General features: G+C 44.5%; 1 protein-coding gene across 4 annotated transcripts in view; it reads left to right on the top strand.

The window, feature by feature from the left end:
• NUGGC (nuclear GTPase, germinal center associated) overlaps nucleotides 1-20,229 on the top strand; it is a 75,884-nt gene that overhangs the window by 8,496 nt on the left and 47,159 nt on the right. For 2 of the 4 annotated variants that reach the window (XM_026453971.1, XM_026453970.2), the window contains exons 2-7: nucleotides 7,107-7,195; nucleotides 11,250-11,354; nucleotides 11,953-12,061; nucleotides 13,212-13,434; nucleotides 13,942-14,172; nucleotides 16,638-16,847. In XM_026453971.1, the coding sequence (XP_026309756.1) occupies nucleotides 7,153-7,195; nucleotides 11,250-11,354; nucleotides 11,953-12,061; nucleotides 13,212-13,434; nucleotides 13,942-14,172; nucleotides 16,638-16,847 (921 nt within the window). In that variant the 5' untranslated portion in view covers nucleotides 7,107-7,152. Of the gene's footprint in view, nucleotides 1-2,134; nucleotides 2,147-5,802; nucleotides 6,019-7,106; nucleotides 7,196-9,119; nucleotides 9,189-11,249; nucleotides 11,355-11,952; nucleotides 12,062-13,211; nucleotides 13,435-13,941; nucleotides 14,173-16,637; nucleotides 16,848-20,229 lie in introns of those variants that run through there. The other 2 variants (XM_026453969.1, XM_026453972.1) reach the window with 2 other exon arrangements.

The following is a 20,229-nucleotide window of genomic DNA, read 5'->3' as shown; positions in this document are numbered from 1 at the left end:
TATAAATGTATATATATATATATATTTATTTATTTGTTTATTTTTTTGAGATGGAGTCCGGCTCTGTTGCCCAGGCTGGAGTGCAATGGCGTGATCTCGGCTTGCTGGAAGCTCCGCCTCCTGGGTTCATGCCATTCTCCCACCTCAGCCTCCCAAGTAACTGGGACTACAGGCGCCCGCCACCACACCACGCCCGGCTAATTTTTTGTATTTTTAGTAGAGACAGGGTTTCACCGTGTTAGCCAGGATGGTCTCCATCTCCTGACCTCATGATCCGCCTGCCTCGGCCTCCCAAAGTGCTGGAATTACAGGCGTGAGCCACTGCACCCAGCCCTAATTTTTGTATTTTTAGTAGAGACAGGGTTTCACCATGTTGGCCAGGCTGGTCTCAAACTCCTGACCTCACGTGATCTGCCCACCTTGGCCTCCCAAGGTGCTGGGATTACAGGCATGAGCTACTGCGCCCGGCCAATTAACTCTTGATAAAGGTTTTTTTTTTTTTTTTTTTTTTTTTTTTTTAACCAATTCTATCCTATATGTGGAGAAATAGAGGCTCAGAGAGATCAGGTGATTTGCTCTGTGTTGTACTGAAGTTTGGGAGCAGGAGCAAAAATTCAGGCATTCTGACTCCAAATCCCTAGTAATTTTCACTGCACCATTCACATCTGGAATATGGAAGCCCTTTGTTTGCAGATACCGTGCCCATATTGTTCCCTGCTGTACCCCCAGTATCTAGAACGGTGCCTGGTGCACCATAGGTACTCATAAATATTTGTTGAATGAATGGATGAATAAATAAAATAATAAATATAATTCCTGCTATTCTTAATCTTACCATCTAAGATATATATTTATATCTAGATATAGACAGATCTCAAAAAATTGTATCTACCATCATTCATTCAACAGACAATTTATTTAGTGCTTGCTATGTACCAAGCACTTCCCATATTTATTAAAAGTAGAGAGTAAACCAATGTTAATGATCAGAATGCCCCTTTGAGAAACTGTGCTAATTTAAGTATTTAAATTTAAGTAAGTAAATAGTTTTGGCAAGGGTTAATGATGCGAGGCAAGGTAGGGTGAAATGAGATTCTGCCTAAGGAGAATAACAAGGGGAAAAGAAAAGGACATTTGTCATTTGTAATAAACACACTGAATTTTGCATTGAACACAGAAAAAATGCAGTGAGAAGGTACTTCTCTGATAGTCTCTCTCTCTCTCTCTGTGTCCCCCTCCCTCTCTCTCTCTCTGTCTGTCTCTGGCTTATTTTACTTCTGAGGGTGTTTTCGAATTTACAGGCAGTAAGACTGGATGTGGTGGCTCACGCCTGGAATCCCAGCACTTTGGGAGGCCAAGCGGGGGGGGGGGGGCAGATCACCTGAGGTCAGAAGTTCGAGACCAGCCTGGCCAACATGGTGAGCCCTCGTCTCTACTAAAGATACAAAAATTAGCCAGGCATGATGGCAGGTGCCTGTAATCCCAGCTACTCAGGAGGCTGAGGCAGGAGAATTGCTTGAACCTGGGAGGTGAAGGTTGCAGTGAGCTGAGATCATGTGTCGCTACACTCTAGCCTGGGCGATAGAGCAAAAACTCCATTTCAAAAAAAAAAAAAAAGAAAGAAAAAAGAAAAACAACAAAACAAACAAAAAATAAAAAAGCAGTTTGCAGGCAGTGGCTTCAGCTTGAGTTCCTGCATACAAAGTTGCTACTCTCCCCACTCAACAGCCTTCCTTCTCATGAAATGCCTTTGCCATGCGTTTGGGGGAACCCTCCTTTGTGGGCACCACTTCCTCCATTCCCGTATGCCTGAGCTCCAGGGGGCTTGTTTAAATAGTGCCTATTAGAGGTTGCTGAACGTGATGAAAAGAACATTGAACTTGGAGTCAGGAAACCTGAGTTTCAGTCCTCATTGCCATAACCTTACTATGTGACCTTGAACAAGTTTCTTCCCCTTCCTGGTCCTCAGGGTCTGGATCTGTAGAAGAAGGGGCCCTTGCAGTCTTTTTTTTTTTTTTTTTTTTTGATACAGAGTCTCACTTTGTTGCCCAGGCTGGCAGTGGCGTGATCTCAGCTCACAGCAACCCCTGCTTCCTGGATTCAAGCAATTCTCCTGCATCAGCCTCGTGAGTAGCTGGAATTACAGGTGCGTGCCATCACACCTGGCTAATTTTTGTATTTTTTAGTAGAGATGGGGTTTCACCATGCAGGTCATGCTGGTCCCGAACTCCTGACCTCGTGATCCACCTGCCTCAGCCTCCCAAAGTGCTGGGATTACGGGCGTGAGCCACCGCACCCAGTCCGCATTCTTTATTCAATGCCATGATATGCAGCTGTTCTAGTACAGGAATGACCTGCATTTGTGTTGCCTCTGTGATTTTCCTGTAAGAAAAAGACAATAAGCAAACACAAACAGAAGAAAAGGAGAGGGAGAGAAGGAAGAGTAACTGTGAAAAGTTACAGTTATTTATCAGGAAACCAGTTCTGTGTGACTTTCCTATATCTAGCTGAATGTCCATAATCTTATTTAAAAGATGCTATTCTTAGGTTCAGTGCACAGGAATGTAAATAAGCACTAAAAGCAAAACTTCAGTGCTAACCACATAGCTGAAATACAAGCAAAATAAACCACACAGGCAGAACTTTGCCTATCTGAGCAATACATTTGGACTGTTATCAATTGCTTCTCCACAGAAACCAAATTTTCACAGTGAACACTACCATTCCTTCCCTTTGGGGGGAAATAGACTGCAGGATGATTTGAAGAAGGACTATACTCCTATGGCTCATTTTCTCCTTAATACAATGCACTTGAAGTCACAGTGCTCTCGGTATACTGCTCTTGGCCACACGGAAGCCCTAATCATTGGTACAGTCTTGGTTTCAATGACAAGTGACATTTTCAGAATGAGAATTTTCATCTTTTTACCACCCATCTAAATCAGAGAACACTCACACTTTAAGGACTAGTTCAGTCTTTGCCTTACACGTGGGAAACCTGAGGTCAGGGTGATAAAACGACTTGTCTGAAGTCCTCCAGCTTTATTGATTGGCGGCAAAGCTGGAGCTGGAAACTTCCACACCTGATTTCCAGCCTAATGTTCTTCCCACCTCATCATTTAGTTCAACCCAATGACTATATACTGAATGTCTGTACCAAACTACCCCCATTTGTTTATTGCTTTTCCTTTTTAAGTACTTGGTGTTTATTTTCTTCTGTCCGCTTAGCCTTTGCAAATGATCTGTTTCCACTTGCCAGTGTTTTTGTTTGGTTATCAAATGATCCCTTCACGCCAGTCTTTGAACATTGGCCAAAGGACTTTGAAGCCCAATCCACTACAACCAAATCCACATAATTTCCAGTTATTCCAAGTTTCAGTTAGAGTTCACAAATTACTTGTATACGGAAACCATAGATGCTGCTACGGAGGAAGGTGTGTGGTTTTCTGTCTTCGTTGCATGCAGCTAAACCCAACCTAACCCCAGCTAGTTACATGCTAACGGCCCTTGCCAGACTTTGTGTACTGTTGATTTAGTAAATAAAGTCAAATGAACTAAAGTTCCTGTGATTCCGAAAGAAGCCAGAACCACCACCCGTATTCCAGAATTCAGTGACCACAACTGTTTCTGCTCTAAACTCAAAGCCCTTTGATTTTTTTGCCCTTTAATCCACAGCTCTCTCAACCGAAGGACCCTAATCTTAGTGTCTGTATGACCACGCCTCTTATCAACTTGGCCTGTCAGTTCTTTTGTACTTTATCTGGCTCCACAGTTTCCTCCTAGAATTTGAATTCCAGCACACCAGCTGTCCTGGAGGTCGACCGTGGATTTATCCACTGGTTGGATCATACATTTTGTTTTGCTTCCAGTGTTCACTGTGATAATATGATGCCTAACCTTTCATAGGATTTGCTCCTTGAGCTGCTCTCTTCAGAAAACAACAGATCTTTTTCCTAGGGGTAATCCTAGTTCTGTATCCAGCTTTTTTTTTTCCTTTGAGACAGGGTCTTGCTGTCACCCAGGCTGGAGTGCAGTGGCGCAATCATAGCTCACTGCAACCTTGAACTCCAGGACTCAAGGGATCCTCCCACCTCAGCCTCCCAAATAGCAGGTACTACAGGTGTGTGTCACCACAACCGGCTAATTTTTTTTGGTAGTGTCAAGGTCTCACTTGGTTGCCCAGGCTGGTCTCAAACTCCAGGGCTCAATCGATCCTCCCTCCTCAGCCTCCCAAAGTGCTGGGATTATAGATGTGAGCCATCGCACCCTGCCTAAAATTATTGACATGCATTATGGTATGTTTACCCATGTTATAGCCCATCTATCTTTTTTTCTCGTAACGCACCTAGGTTTTGATGTGTGTCAGTATTTCTGACTCAGTATTCCAAACCAGAAATTGCTTGTGCCTCTTGTGAAATTTGGTGACCTCATTAGCACACTTCTACTACCAGCTTTCCTGGTGAAAATTTCAAGTAAGAACATAGAATCTTGGGATTTGAAGAAGGCTTAGAATTTATCTATCCCAATGTCATTATTAGGTGGTCATATCAATGTAAGTTCAGACACCTCTAGAGGCAGAAAACTCACTTCTTCGTAAGGGAGCTCATTCTATTTTGGACGACTCTGATTACATGAGAATGTTAAGCCAAAATGCTTTCTTGTACCTTCCACCTAGTGGATCTATTCTTACCCTCTGGGAACCCTAGAAAATATGCAGGATGTCTCTTTTATTTGCAGCTGTAAGGTAATGCATCTGAAGACCACCATGAAGCCCCCCCCGCCCCCCACCACCATCTTCTGCCTTTACCTGTGTCTTCCCTTCCTCACATCAAATACTCCTCATCCCCGTGGAGCAGTCCTCACTGTGAGTGCTGCTTCATTTGCATACTTGACTATTGATTTCTACTCTTTGCTTTATTCTTTAAGCAAGGACTCTAACATATCAAAAATGAATTCAGGGCCAGGCATGGTGGCTCACACCTGTAATCCCATCACTTTGGGAGGCTGAGGTGGGTGGATCACTTGAGTCCAGGAGTTCAAGACCAGCCTGGCCAACATGGCAAAACCCCATCTCTACTAAAATTACAAAAATTAGCCAGGCATGATGGTGCAATGCCTCTAATCTCAGCTACTCCGGAGGCTGAGGCAGGAAAATTACTTGAACCCAGGAGGTGGAGGTTGCAGTAAACTGAGATCATGCCACTGCACTCCAGCCTGGACAACAGAGCATGACTCTGTCACAAGCAAACAAACCACCAGACAAAAACAACAAATTTAGCTTTTAAACATCCTTTGGTGTGGAATCTCATCAAAAGCTTCCCATCCATTATGTTATCCATTCATTCAGCTAGCATTTAGTTAGTCATTGCCCTTCTTGATAGAAATGCACCACTGAAAAAAAACGAAGTCCTCTGACCTCGAGTGGTTCAACCAGGAGGAAGAGATGTAAGCATAGTACAATCAGTGTTATAACACAGGTGTGTATGGAGCAGCAGGAACACAGGAGGGGAATGAGTGGGTATCAGACACCATTTCACAGAGGAAACACTAAAACAGGATTTTGAAGCAAGAGCAGGAATTCACCTGGGAGAAGAAGGGAAGGGCATCCCACATGTGCTAAAATGCTCAAGAGTTCAATAGGATACCCTGCTTTGGAGAACTGTAAAGAGTGTGGGATGGTCTGCAAGTGGGCTGCAGAGAGGAGGAAGGGAGAGGGAAACAGGTCTACCTAAGACTCAGAATCTCGCATTTAATAGGGCTCTCACCCCATTCACCCAGCACCCGCCAAATACAGAAGCCGTTTAGTCAGTTAATATCTGCAAACCAAACTAAGAGTAACTGATGATGGTGATTTTAATTTGGGGTTAATGTGTAAGTGAGACATAGTTTCCCTAAATAACAGCCTGTAGGTCTAGTAGGACAGATCAGGGGTGATTTTGCATATTTCAGAAGGGCTGGTGACTCTGCTTTGGAAATACACGGCTGAGTGATCCAAACAGAAACATCAGATAACGGCAAGTAAGCACATTGGGTGTTTCCCACTCATGTTCTTCTAATTCTTCTCTATGGGTGGAGATGAAGCAGCTCCAGGCCAGCAGATTCCACCCTATCTGCGCAGTGCCCTCTGTTCCGAGCCTCCATGGGTCGGGTTCTCCCTCTGTGTCCAAGCCCTATCTGCCAGTGGACTGGAGACCAGCTGAATCTGTCCCTTCTTCTTTCGGATGTGCCTCTCCTCTCCCTCCCGCAGACCCTCTATGTGCAAGCTGCAAGGAGAGCCCAGGAGGGGTGTCCTCTTGGTGGAAGTTGCGCTTGGTGAGGAAGGTCCAGGGAACCAAGTCACTGCATCTCCTTCCCCAGTCAGCAGCCCCCCAAAGCAACTCAAGGGAACTCTAGGAATATCTAATGTTCCATCCACCTCCCAGATTCCTGCTGAGACTTACTGGAACTAAATATCACTGGCACAGGGTTCATACTTGCCCCAGTGGAGCACCGATGCCACCCAAAGCAGTGAAGCTATATACACTCATCTTCACAGCTCTGGTCACCAGAGGCTTTATTCTCATTTCAGCATGAGTTATCCTAAAGCTCTCAGGTACTATTGGTTTAGACTCTTCTCCCCCCACCGAAGACAGAGTCTCACTTTGTCATCCAGGCTGGAGTGCGGTGGTTCCATCTTGGCTCGCTGCAACCTCTGCCTCCAAGGTTCAAGCGATTCTCCTGCCTCAGCCTCCCGAGTAGCTGGGATTACAGGCGCGCACCACCACGCCAGCTAATTTTTGTATTTTTCATAGAGATGGGGTTTCACCATGTTGGTCAGGCTGGTCTTGAACTCCTGACCTCAAGTGATTTGCCTCCCCTTGGCCTCCCAAAGAGCTGAGATTACAGGTGTGAGCCACCACACCTGGCCTAAATATTATTGGAAATCATTGTTCAAACACTAATCTTGTTATATTTCCATCAAGTAGTGTACTAGATGTTGTGAGGGATTCAGAGATAAGTTGGAATGGGCAGAAACACCGCACAAGCAGATTGACACATCCTTAGGTTTTGCTTTCTGTATTTTCAAATTCTGCTGCCCCACCTGTCTTTGTACTTTGTCTTCATAGGCTGGTTCTCCTAAGCGGAGAAGAGCAGGAGTTCACGTAACAAGGAATGGCAGAAATGAAGGATGTTTTTGGCCAGGAACCACATCCAGGTAACACCTCTGCAGTGTCTTCTAATGGAGGATATAGGAACTGTTTACTGTTATAGGATAAAAGACAAATAGGTTGGGACTATATTTAACTGTTGTCATTGTTCCTTACTCTTTATTCAGTAGGTGCTTTCTCATGACAAGTTTAAATAGTGAATGAAGATCAGATATTTCAACAGTAACTGAAATAGCTTATTCATCATGAAATGAACTATTTGGCCAGCAGTTAAATAAGTGGGACTTTTTCCTTTAAAAAAAAATAATGTTCCAGGCTGGGCACGGTGGCTCACGCCTGTCATCCCAGCAATTTGGGAGGCCGAGGTGGGTGGATCACCTGAGGTCAGGAGTTCGTGACCAGCCTGACCAAACATGGCGAAATCCTGTCTCTACTAAAAATACAAAAATTAGTTGGGTGTGGTGGTGCGTGCCTCTAATACCAGCTACTTGGGAGGCTGAGGCAGGAGAATCGTTTGAACCCAGGAGCAGAGGTCGCAGTGAGCCAAGATTGTGCCACTGCACTCCAGCCTGGGCGACAGAGTGAGACTCCATCTCGATAATAATAATAATGTTTCAGAAAGTCACCTTGAAGACTCTGAAGGTAGCCTCTCTTACAAGACCCCTGAAACGACATTAGGCTGCTTTCCTTAGAAGGAGAGATGTAGGTGCCTTGGAGTGGCTCATGGAAGGGTGACTCACATTGGAGTCAGTATGGGTGGCTTCCCTTCCTCAGAAGGCAGATATAGGGCCCCTGGAGCCAATGAGGGAGCCTTCCCTATAGGACGATGACAGGGATGTAACCCCCAGTTGCAGAAAACAGTCCTGTATCATATCCTTTGTGTTTTGAGGACTGAAGAGGGAACGTTTCCTCACTCCGAGGGGATGGATTTCCTTAGGGGCAAGGTGAAGCAGTGTTTCTGGGTTAGTGGGGTGATGCTAGCATCTGAAGCAAGCCTGAACAGGCATATAGGAAGAACTGCCACTTTGGGGTTCCCTCAGTTGAGCTTAGCCTTGAGGAATGGGATCGTTTTGCTTGGAAGATTTCTGGCAGTTTCTGGCAATGGTCTGGTTCATGTCTGTAATCCCAGGACTCTGGGAGGCCTAGGTAGGAGGATCTCTTGAGCCTAGGAGTTCAAGACCAACCTAGGCAACACAGCGAGACCTCATCGCTGAAAAAGAAAAAAGAAAAAAAAATTAGCCAGGCGTGGTGGTGAGTGCTTGTAGTTCTAGCTACTTGGGAGCTGAGGTTGGAGGATTGCTTGAGCCTAGGAGGTTGAGGCTGCAGTGAGCGGTGACCCTGCCACTGCACTCCAGCCTGGGCGACAGTGGAGACCCCATCTCAAAAAAAAAAAAAGTTCAACAGTCAATAATGAAACCGCATCTCCGCTCAGGCTGTTTGGGGCTCAGTTTTCAAAAGTGACACCTTGTGGCAGCAGGAAGGAACAGCAGTGGTATACTACGCTTTTGGACGGCTGCTATCCACCGCAACCGCTGGCTCCTAGGAGGATTTGATGGGGAGTGCTGGAAAGGGCAAGGAAGGGCTTGAGTGATGAACAAGAATAATAAGATCTGTGATCTAAGTTCAGACTAGTTTATTTTTATTACAATCTAATATAAAAATACTACCCTTACATGGTATAAATCCAAGATGGAATATTTTCTCCTTTCTGGATAGTTTTGCATTTTAGAAATTGAAGAAAAAGTTTTAAACCCTGCTGTATTGGACTTCCTAGCCTTTGCTTTAGTTGAGAAATAAACTTCCAAACTCTTATCAGATTTGTTGCCAGTCCTTACAATGTTGAAATAAGGGCCCTGGATGTGTGAGCTTGGCCCTTGTTTTATACACATGGCTAAGAGATTAGGCAAACATTGTTCACCCAAAAGAGTTGCTGAGTTACAAAGTCTACATCCCTTTCCACTCTTTCCACAGACAGGTCGTGGACACATCCTGGAGTTCTGAGATGCTTTTTGGAGCACAGATTAAAGTGTTCTTCAGTCGGTAACTGGCCTGGGGCCTGACCAGCAGACCCTTCTTTCTTTGCCTCTTCCTCTCCAGCTCCAGCCACCGAGCCAGCAACCTCTTGGTATTTTGTTCTAAGGCAGTCCTCAAACCGAGCCAGGGCGAATTCTTGAATTTGAGCTCAATCATCAGTTAGAATGTCTGAGATGGAAGGGTTGAAGTGTAACCTCTCTCAACTCTCAGTTGCAGCATGAGCGTGGAGCATGAGGTGGCAGAGATTCAGGCCTTGGCAAATAGCATGACTTGCACTAGAATATTCTACGGGGTGTGCGTTGGCTTCCATTTGTGCTGGAAGATGCAAGGTTGAACAGAGAGGGAAGGCTGCCTGAATTGTCTGGGAGATCTGTGTCTGGAGCCCACGGGCAGAGACTGGGCCTTCTGTGTGGGCTGCCATTCTCGGGTGCCATGTGACGTTTCTTCTCTGTGGTTCTTCAGGGAATGACCTCAGAATGTCACACTCAGTTTTGGAGCCTCATGGCCTCCCTGTGATTCTTGGGGATCAACTCTTTCGGTTCACCTCATGGCCATTTTCTAAGGCATGGGCCAGCCCCAGGAGCCCTGGGTTAGAACCATTTTCAACAACTTTCACCCCAAAGATCCACCTCTTGCCCCTTTCTAGCCAGGTAAACTTGACCAAGGGGTGTTTTCTAAAATCTGTCTAAAACACAACATTTTGGTTATACCCCTTCTTTAGGATGATGGGCCCAACCAGCCCTTCACTTCATAACCAAGGGAAACCACTTAAGTGAATGAATCTCCACAGAGCTACAAAGATCTGCTTCTAGGTGATTTCTGTTCTTGCTTATGTAAGGAAGCAGCTGCTGATATCTTCAAGCGAAGAAGGGAAAAAATTTCCCCCAATTTTTAAGGATCTCTGAAGGGCATCCATCCAAACTCTTGTAATGCATGTGTATTTTTGTTGTTGTTGTTGTCAGTTCTCTCATTTTCCAGATGAATAAATTGAGGCTCAAGAATATGTGATTTTTCCTGGTCACATGGCCCCTGTTTTCCTTTGCATTCTGCTTCTAGTTGATTTCTTTTTCTTTTCTTTTCTTTTTTTTTTTTTTTTTTTTGAGATGGAGTCTTGCTCTGTTGCCCAGGCTGGAGTGCAGTGCCGCGATCTCAGCTCACTACAAACTCCGCCTCCGGGGTTCACGCCATTCTCCTGCCTCAGCCTCCTGAGTAGCTGGGATTACAGGTGCCTGCCACCATGCCTGGGTAATTTTTTGTATTTTTAGTAGAGACAGGGTTTCACCTTGTTAGCCAGGATGGTCTCCATCTCCTGACCTCCTGATCCGCCCGCCTCGGCCTCCCAAAGAGCTGGGATTACAGGCGTGAGCCACTGCACCAGACTGATTTCTTTCCTACTCTGAAAAGACCTCCCAGAGGCCTTTCCTCACCGCACACTTAACCCTGTCTTCAGCTTTTCTCTACACAGTTGGTTGATTTCCTAAAACTTGGCGTTTGATGAAGAATGTCCAGCCACTTTGGCTTCTGAAGAGTTGCAAATAGAAGCTTTTTATCTGGGGAGATAGATTGAACTCTACATGTTGGAACTAAATGCAGACAGTCTTGTGACTCTGGGAAGTAGGAACCAAACTGGAATGATCCAACAGTGTTTTTTCCCAAATGAGTTTATGGGCAGACAGAGCTGGAAGCAGTTCCTCTTTATATATACATATATATATATACACACACACACACATATTTGAGACAAGGTCTTGCTCTGTCACCCAGATTGGAGTGCAGTGGCAAAATCATAGCCCACTGCAGCCTACAACTCTTGGCCTCAAGTGACCCTTCCACCTCAGCCTCCTGAGTAGCTAGGACTACAGGTGCGCACCACCACACCTGGCTAATCCAAAAAATTTTGTGTTTTTGGTAAGTTCGAGACCAGCCTGGGCAACATGTTGAAACACTGTCTCTACAAAAATTTGCCAGGTGTGATGGTATGTGCCTATAGTCCCAGCTACTCTAGAGGTTGAGGTGAATATCATGCCCCAACACCTATAATCTTATATATCCTCTGTTTATCTCTAGTTGAAGATGATTTATATAAAGAACCAATGAGAAAAAGAAGGAAATCAGATCGAGATCAGCGTTTCCGAGCATTTCCCTCTGTGGAACAGAGCGCTCTTAAGGAATGTGAGTGTCCTGAAACTGTTGTTTTAACATGGTTCTGTTCTGTTCCAAGTATGTTAAAAGGATCAAAGGAAGAGGAAGTTAAACTCTGAAGCTGGATGAAACATCTTCAAATGAACCTGTTTTGGAAAGAGGGCTCGAAGTTTCTGCAGCAGTATGAAGTTAGGCAATTTGTCTCCAGGCATCTCTGGGCAGGAGGGTTGTTATCAAAATAACCTCTTCCTGCTTAGAACAAAGCCTGTGAAGATGATTAGGTTGGTGCTTCAGTGGGTGTCAACGTGGTGTCCTTGCACTTTTTTTTCTTTTTATGACCACAGGAGGGAAGAATCTAGAATGGGCTGAAGGCTATTGCAAAGCATACCATAACTTCTGTTACCAGAGTTCCAGAGCAGCCTGGCTCTTTGGAGATTTTCAGAACCAATGATCGCTATCTCTAGTGAGCCACCGTCACTAGTGTGAGATAACCTGCTATCTTGTTTAATCGGCTTTTCATTTCCTTTTTTTTTTCCTTCTCTGCGATGTTCAGCAGACACCTCCTTTGGAGACCTAGTACTTTATCCCTGCCAGGTACCTACAGGTGACCTCTCTCTGTTAATTCCAGATGAAAAATTGGAATCACGGACCAGAAGAGTTTTGAGCAACACTTATCAGAAACTTATTCAGTCTGTCTTCCTGGACGATAGCATCCCTAACGGAGTCAAATATCTCATGTGAGTCTGAAATCTGCAACCCTGAAGTCTTATGTCAGTGTCTTTCCTTAGGCTATTATAGGTGCTTTCCCCCAACAAGGAAAGGGACTATTTAATTAGAAACTAAGAAAGAAGGATACAAATTTCTGTCGCTATGGGATAGTTGCCATTCATTGAGCTGTCACTGTTAGGTAATCTGCTAAGTGCTTTATTTATATATGTGTGTGTGTGTGTGTGTGTGTGTGTGTGTGTGTGTGTGTATGAAATATAATTTAATCCATCCAACACTCCTATAAAGTAGGAACTATTATGATTACTTCCATTTTACTGAAAGCAAGGCTCAGAGAGGCCCAGACTTGAACAAAGTCACACCACTGGTCAGTGAGAGGGTCCAGAATTCACCCCAGGCTGTGTGACTCTGAGCTCATGTCCCCAACTATTTGTACTCTGCTGACTTGAAGGACTTGAGTGGTGCTGAGGCTGTAACTTCTCCTGTTCAGTAAGACTCTGTGTTGCTCCTAACACTATTAATACTTCACCTCTGTATACACTGTATTTCCAGGGTCAAGAATATGCAATTTCTATCCAGGTGCAGTGGCTGACACCTGTAATCTCAGCACTTTGGGAGGCTGAGGCAGGTGGACCGCTTGAGACCAGCCTGAGCAATATGACAAAACCGTGTCTCTACACAAAATACAAAAAAATTAGTCAGGTATCATGGGGCTCACCTATAGTTCCAGCTACTTCAGAGACTGAGGCAAGAGAGTTTCTTGAGCCCAGGAGATTGAGGCTGCAGTGAGCCATGATTGTACCACTGCACTCCAGCCTAGGTGACAAAGCGAGACCCTGTCTCAGACACATAAACAAACAAAAAAAGAATATGCAATTTCCAGTGAATACAAATAAACATGCCTCACATCTATATAGACATTATAGGGATTGCATGGAATTATCATTACCAAATATTTTTGCATAATCTCATTTGATCCCCAGGCCAACTCTGTGTAGCAAATAGGGATTGATATTCTCCTTTGACAGAGGAGAGAACAGAGACTCAGAAGATTTTAGTGATGTGCCCAGGAATAGAATTCAGTTCCTTTTCATTCTGTTTCAGTGCTCTTCACTCTAAACTTTGACGATCATGACAATGTACATTTTAAAATTCACCCAGAAATAGGCTCCTTGCCTTGATTGAAAAGCCGACAGTGGACCCAATCTATATTGGATTATTTGGAAGCACTGGGGCTGGGAAGAGCTCCCTGATCAATGCCATCATCCAGCAAGCAATGTTTCTACCGGTGTCTGGAGAAAGCATATGTACTTCCTGCATTGTACAAGTGAGCTCCGGCTGCTGTGCACAGTATGAGGCCAAAATCCACCTTCTGTCTGACCAGGTAAGTGTTCCCTTCCTCCCGCCTTCTGTTCCTTCCTTCTTTTTCTCCCTCCCTTCCTCCCTCCTTCCCTCCCTCCCTCCCTCCCTCCCTTCTTCCTTCCTTCCTTCCTTCCTTCCTTTTTTCCTTCCTTCCTTCCTCTTCCCTCCATCTCTCCCTCCTTTCTTTCTTCTTTCCCTTCCTTTTATTCTTCCTTTTCTTTCTGTCCTTCTCACTATCTCTCAGAGATGACATTATATTCCTTGCAAATATAGCTCATGCCTTTGTTTAATGAAAAGAGCCCATCCCAGGAGAAAGTTCAATTGAGTGAGCTGGGGGTGTCTAGCCTGGTCCTTGCATTGTTATGAGACTTTGGGCAAGCCATTTCCCTCTTCGAGATCCCAGATAAATGACCTAGATTTTCTGAATATGCAGCCCCCTGGCCCTCCACAGGGGGCAGTGGGTGCCTCTGTTTGTTGGTGTTCTCTGTGTCTGTGTCAAGAGGGGCTTGGCCCTACTCTGCCTTGGCAGGAGTGGAGGGAGGAGCTGAAGAACCTGACTAAACTCCTGCACAGGACGGAGGAGCTGGGCAGAGAAGAGGCAGATGCATGGAACAGGGATGAGGCAGTGGAGGAAGCCACCTGGAAGCTACAAATGATTTATGGAAATGGGGCAGAAAGTAAGAACTATGAGGAGTTACTGAGGGCGAAGCCCAAAAGGAAGATCCCCACCTCCAGAGTCATCACCCTCAAGGCGGAAGAGGTAGCATCAAGTTCGTTTTTTTCTTGATTTCATCCTGCGTCTGATGTCTAACAGTTGAATCTGTTTCAGGGGATGGGCTCGTGGTACAGTGTTTGTGTGAAATAAGAAATAAGTTGCTACCCAAATCAGAAGTGTCCATAGCCCAAGTTATCCTCATTATTTATGGCTATCAAATGGGAATTTTTAGTATGTGAATGGAGGAGCTCTTATGCACAAAAGAAGACTATTTACAGTTACTTGAGAATAATTAGGGATAGTTTGGGCTGCCAGTGATTTTTGAAGAAGACTTATAGTGGCTTAAACAAACGGATTTATTCTTTTTCTCATGTAAGAGGGTTGGGGGCAGTAGGGGTGGGGTTGGTTTAGTGGCTCAGCAATGTCAAGATCAGCATCTCTGGTTCCCTTGGCCTTCCATCGACCCCATTGTCATGAGATGGCTCCCGAGGTGCTAGACTTCATGCTAGCCTCCTGGAAGGAAGAAGTGGAGAAAAAGTTGGCATCAGCCGCATCTCCCCTTTCATGAGAAAGTAAAAGCTTTCCCAGAAATACCTCTGACAAATTTCTGTGTAGATTTCAGAGTTCAGAACTGAGCCACATGGCCCTTCTTGGCTGAAAGGGGGTCCAGAAAAAGTGAAAAGCAGACTTGTCATGATTTGCTTAGACCAGTCTCACTCCACTGCCTTTCCAATCAGACAGAAAATCAGGATTCTGCTGGCATAAAGGAGCAACAGGATGGACATTGGATAGGCAACTAATAGTATTCTTGCTTTTATAAACAATGTTTATTTTAAGTTAAAATTCAATTTCTGAATTAAAACAAAGTATTTGTGGAATCAACATTCAATTTAGGAAAGCTATACATTTAAAAACCTAGTTTTTCTTGTATCTCTCACCTTTAAATACACCTTTAAAATATTGCTATTCTATTTATAAATCTAGTGACTGTTGGTAAAATGGGTACAATTTTTATATGCGTCCTAAAGTTTAATGTTCGATTATCTCCTGATTAACAAAGCAAACCTTCCTTAAATATTCCATGATACTTACATAATTAATCACATTTCCTTAGGCTTTTTGCATACGGTTAAAGTTCAATATATTTGAGTCTCTACAATGTTTAAATACTTGACTAGGCACACTTAAAAATCAAATGAATGAAACCTTTTCAAAGCACTTTCCTATCCCTTGTATATCTGGAAAATCAAACACAGTGCCCAATTCTTATAGTTTTAAGATGAATATTACTATTAAAATGATTATACTTCTAATATCTGAAACATAGACTGAGCATGTCTGAGAAACACAATGATTACAGAACTAGTGACTTTATCTGAATACACACAGCTTACACAAGGATATCAATGTCTTTGCCAACTCTATATTTAGAAATACTCCTTCCCAGGATCATACATTTGCCCATGGAAACAAGGTGAACAGAATTACAATCCCAATAAGTGAGCTTACAAATTCAGGCTTTCCACTGGAGATCCTAGAATCTGAGTTTGCCTTCTATAATGATGTTTGCCCAGAACCAGTTTATTGGGCTTAGCCCTCTAGTAGAAAGAGACTTTTCAAGCCCATGCCTTTTCCTGGACATCTCTCTTACGGTATCTGCTCTATTTTAAAATCACAGTATCTTAAAGAGCTTTTATTATCTCCTCTTTCGCTGTTTATCATTTGGTAGAAATTGATGAAATCTCTTACTCCTTACCCAGACTGCAACAAATCCAGCAATTTAATTTAAACTCTCTTAAGAATTGACATTCTTATCTTTCTTTCAGGACTATTCTATAGAAATTTATTTAACAGTGACCACCATACATCCCAAATCCTCTGTCCTCTGAAGTACCCCAGTTGAGATTTACTGTCACAGTTGCTGGCATGGATGTGTCATTGTCCCAAGACATGTTTAAGCAGAAACCGTGGTTTAAGAACTATTCCCTCTCACCCACCATCATTAAAATATCCTAGAAATGCCTACATATCAAGGTATTTTTTGTAATCGGAAGATAAATTTTAAAAACTCTTTTTAAGATCCAATTTCAGATCAATTTTCAATTTGGAAAATATGGTTACCATATCACTGTTAATTATCTATAGTCATTGCTAGCTTTCTGGTAATGAAAATGTCAATTACATATTACCTTAATTTCAGAATTGAATGCAGTTTAGAAGATAAACCTATTATTCAGCAATGCTATAACTTCCCTAACGTCCCATTTTAGCTGACTTTGTTTGTTTTGTTTTGTTTTTTCATCTGCAAGGTAAGGAGCTTGAACTTCCTCATCTCCAGGGTCCTTCCTGGCTCTCAGGTTCTAGGTCCTACAGACCTGATTTCAGGCCTTCTGTCAGATGCCCTTCTTACCCTTACTAAGCATACTTACCATGAACCTGCATCACAGCCAACCAGGATAAACAGAGCTGGGAACAAGGCTGGCATGCGTGATTCTGTCCTTCTTCTTCAGGCGGAAGAGCTGTCTATCAAGCTGGACCCCTACATCCGCACACAGAGGAGAGATTGGGATGGAGAGGCCGCTGAGATGCACATCTGGCCCTTGATCAAACATGTGGAAGTGACTCTTCCCAAATCCGACCTGATCCCAGAAGGGGTCGTGCTGGTGGACATCCCAGGCACAGGCGACTTCAACAGCAAGAGGGACGAGATGTGGAAAAAGGTGACTGTCTTTCATAGGCTTAGTTCTCTCTTCCCTCAACTCCTCTACCCTTTCTCAAGCAACAAAGAATGCTCTGCTTTCAGCTTCAGGGATTTTATGAGCTCATTGGAATTTAATTCTTCTAATTTCTATGTTCTAAGTCTCAGGGCCCTGGCAGGATATGGTGGCCAGAGAAAGTAGGGAGGGAGGAATTATAGGACGTGACTGTTGGAGCCAGGACAAGTGTGTGTGATGTATGAGAAAGATCAGCAATAGAGTGGCTTAAGCAGAATCAGAGTGACCAAGGACAGAATGGAACTGGGAGGCCGAGTGTTGGGGACAAAGCAGAGAAGCTGCAGCCAGTCACCCAGAACCCAAGAGATTGCAACTGTGTTGACTGTAAGCAGCAGCAGCACAGAGCTGGAGGGCTGAGGAAGCTGGTGTGGCCGGGGCAGGGTGAGTCTTCCTGGGTGAATGGGAGAAGGAGCATGGGGTCGGTGGAGGAGGGAGACTATGGAAGACATGCCTGGAAAAGTTCCAGGTCTTTAGTACTACTGCTCCAGAGTTTGGCTTCCTGGGAAAACTTGCAGGAAGAGAGGGACTGGGGCATGTGATTGAGAAAGGGCACGGTAACAGAGGCACTCTGGAGCAGAGGGTGAGAGGAACACAGAAGCCCAGGAGCTGGAAGGGGACTGGGAGCGAGGACCAGCATCAGTGAGTTGTGAGCAGCACAGCAGCTGCCGAAGAATTCAGTTCTTTAAACTCCACAGGTTTGTTTAGATGAATGACTATGCGCCAGGGGAGCTTACTGACCACGGCTTTCAGTCACAATCTAGAGCAAGCTCTAGCCTCTGCCCTGATTGTACAGGTGAAGACATGAAGGCTCAGAGAGGGGAAGTCACTTGTCCAGGACCACACAGCCTTGAACTGGAGAGCAGTTTTCTTAACTTCCCTGCTGGGGCTCTGTCTACCCTACCTCCCCCAGGGCATGGTGTACATTATCCACCTCCTGTAGGAGAAAGGCAGTCCCTGTGTCCTTCCCCTTGGTCGGTGGCTCAGACCTGGCCTTGTGAGCCTTAGTTTCTGTAAGACCTCGAATCCTGGAGTGGAAATCGTGAACCTTGGCTAGTTCCAGGCCTGGCCAAGAGAGCAACAGCCCAGGAAGGCTGCCAGGGCCTCTCCCTGGATGGAGTCGCGGCTGCAGCCAGTTCAGATACACTGGGCAGCTTATCAAAGCCAGCAGCTCTGGCTCAGAAAATGTGCTCTGAAGAGGTCAGGCTGAAGCGAGGGATGGTTCCCAGCGTGCTCTGCCTGGCCCGGCTCCCCTGCATTCTTGTGGGTTTTTTTGACCTCCTCTCACAAGAAGTTACTCAAGACCCCACTCTTTGCAGGGAGAACAAGACAGTCACCCTCCCTCTGTCTGTCAGGCTGCCAGCCTTGCCTTCCCTAAAACCCATTATGAATTCAGATGTCCCTGAATCTGATCTGCCACTTAGAAGTCATGTGACTTGAGGCATGTCTCTGAATCCCTCTAAGTCCCATTCTCATCGCAGGGACCTGGGGAGATACAGGTGGCGGTGGTGGGGTGCCATCTCATCTACTCCTAAGTCTGGCAGTTCTGGTTTTATAGAAAAACTTTTTTGTATCTTCTGTGACACTAACTTTACCAAACCCTGGCAGTGGGGAGCTTTGTGTGGGGTCTGAAATTTAACCACTGCACCCTTTATGGTTGCTGTCCTTTTCTCATGTTAGTGAACACTAAGCACCTGTGGCTTACCAGGACCAAGGGGAATATGAAGGTGACGGGGGCCCTGCCCTTGAGGAGCACCCAGCCTGGCATTCTTATGGCCTTCCACTGGCTGGACCGTTCTCTGCCCACTGTTGACACTACAGAGCTGGAACCTGCTTCTAGTTCTGTTTTGTTTTGTTTTGTTTTGTTTGTGACAGCATTTTGCTCTGTTGCCCAGACTGAAGTGCAGTGGCACAATCATGGCTCACTGCCACCTTGAATTCCTGGGCTTGAGCAATCCTGCTGTCCCAGCCTCCCAAGGATCTGGGCTACAGGTGCATACCACCACACTTGACTAATTTTATTTATTTTTTGTAGAGATGAGATTTTACCATATTGCCCAGGTTGGCTTTGAACTCCTGAGCTCAAGTGATCTGCCTGCTTTAGCCTCCTGAAGTGTTGGGATTACAGATGTGAGCACCACATCTGGCCCAGAGCCCAAAGCTTTTCTTTTTTTAATTTTTATTTTTATTTTTTATTTTTTTGGTGGTGGAAGTAGAAAGGGTGGTCCTTTATTTTTATTTTTATATCTTTCCAGTCAAGTTATTTTCCTTATTATTATTATTATTATTATTATACTTTAAGTTCTAGGGTACATGTGCATAACGTGCAGGTTTGTTACATATGTATACTTGTGCCATGTTGGTGTGCTGCACCCATCAACTCGTCAGCACCCATCAACTCGTCATTTACATCAGGTATAACTCCCAATGCAATCCCTCCCCCCTCCCCCCTCCCCGTGATAGGCCCTGGTGTGTGATGTTCCCCTTCCCGAGTCCAAGTGATCTCATTATTCAGTTCCCACCTATGAGTGAGAACATGCGGTGTTTGGTTTTCTGTTCTTGCAATAGTTTGCTGAGAATGATGGTTTCCAACTGCATCCATGTCCCTACAAAGGACACAAACTCATCCTTTTTTATGGCTGCATAGTATTCCATGGTGTATATGTGCCACATTTTCTTCATCCAGTCTGTCACTGATGGACATTTGGGTTGATTCCAAGTCTGTGCTATTGTGAATAGTGCTGCAATAAACATACGTATGCATGTATCTTTATAGCAGCATGATTTATAATCCTTTGGGTATATACCCAGTAATGAGATGGCTGGGTCATATGGTACTTCTAGTTCTAGATCTTGAGGAATCGCCATACTGTTTTCCATAATGGTTGAACTAGTTTACAATCCCACCAACAGTGTAAAAGTGTTCCTATTTCTCCACATCCTCTCCGGCACCTGTTGTTTCCTGACTTTTTAATGATTGCTATTCTAACTGATGTGAGATGGTATCTCATTGTGGTTTTGATTTGCATTTCTCTGATGGCCAGTGATGATGAGCATTTCTTCATGTGTCTGTTGGCTGTATGAATGCCTTCTTTTGAGAAATGTCTGTTCATATCCTTTGCCCACTTTTTGATGGGGTTGTTTGTTTTTTTCTTGTAAATTTGTTTGAGTTCTTTGTAGGTTCTGGATATTAGCCCTTTGTCAGATGAGTAGATTGCAAAAATTTTCTCCCATTCTGTAGGTTGCCTGTTCACTCTGATGGTAGTTTCTTTTGCTGTGCAGAAGCTCTTTAGTTTAATTAGATCCCATTTGTCAATTTTGGCTTTTGTTG

This window comes from Piliocolobus tephrosceles, chromosome 7 (genome assembly GCF_002776525.5).
Source record: "Piliocolobus tephrosceles isolate RC106 chromosome 7, ASM277652v3, whole genome shotgun sequence".
NCBI lineage: Eukaryota > Metazoa > Chordata > Mammalia > Primates > Cercopithecidae > Piliocolobus > Piliocolobus tephrosceles.
The sequence above is the reverse complement of the archived record's forward strand: the minus strand, read 5'-3'. Positions and strand labels throughout refer to the sequence as shown.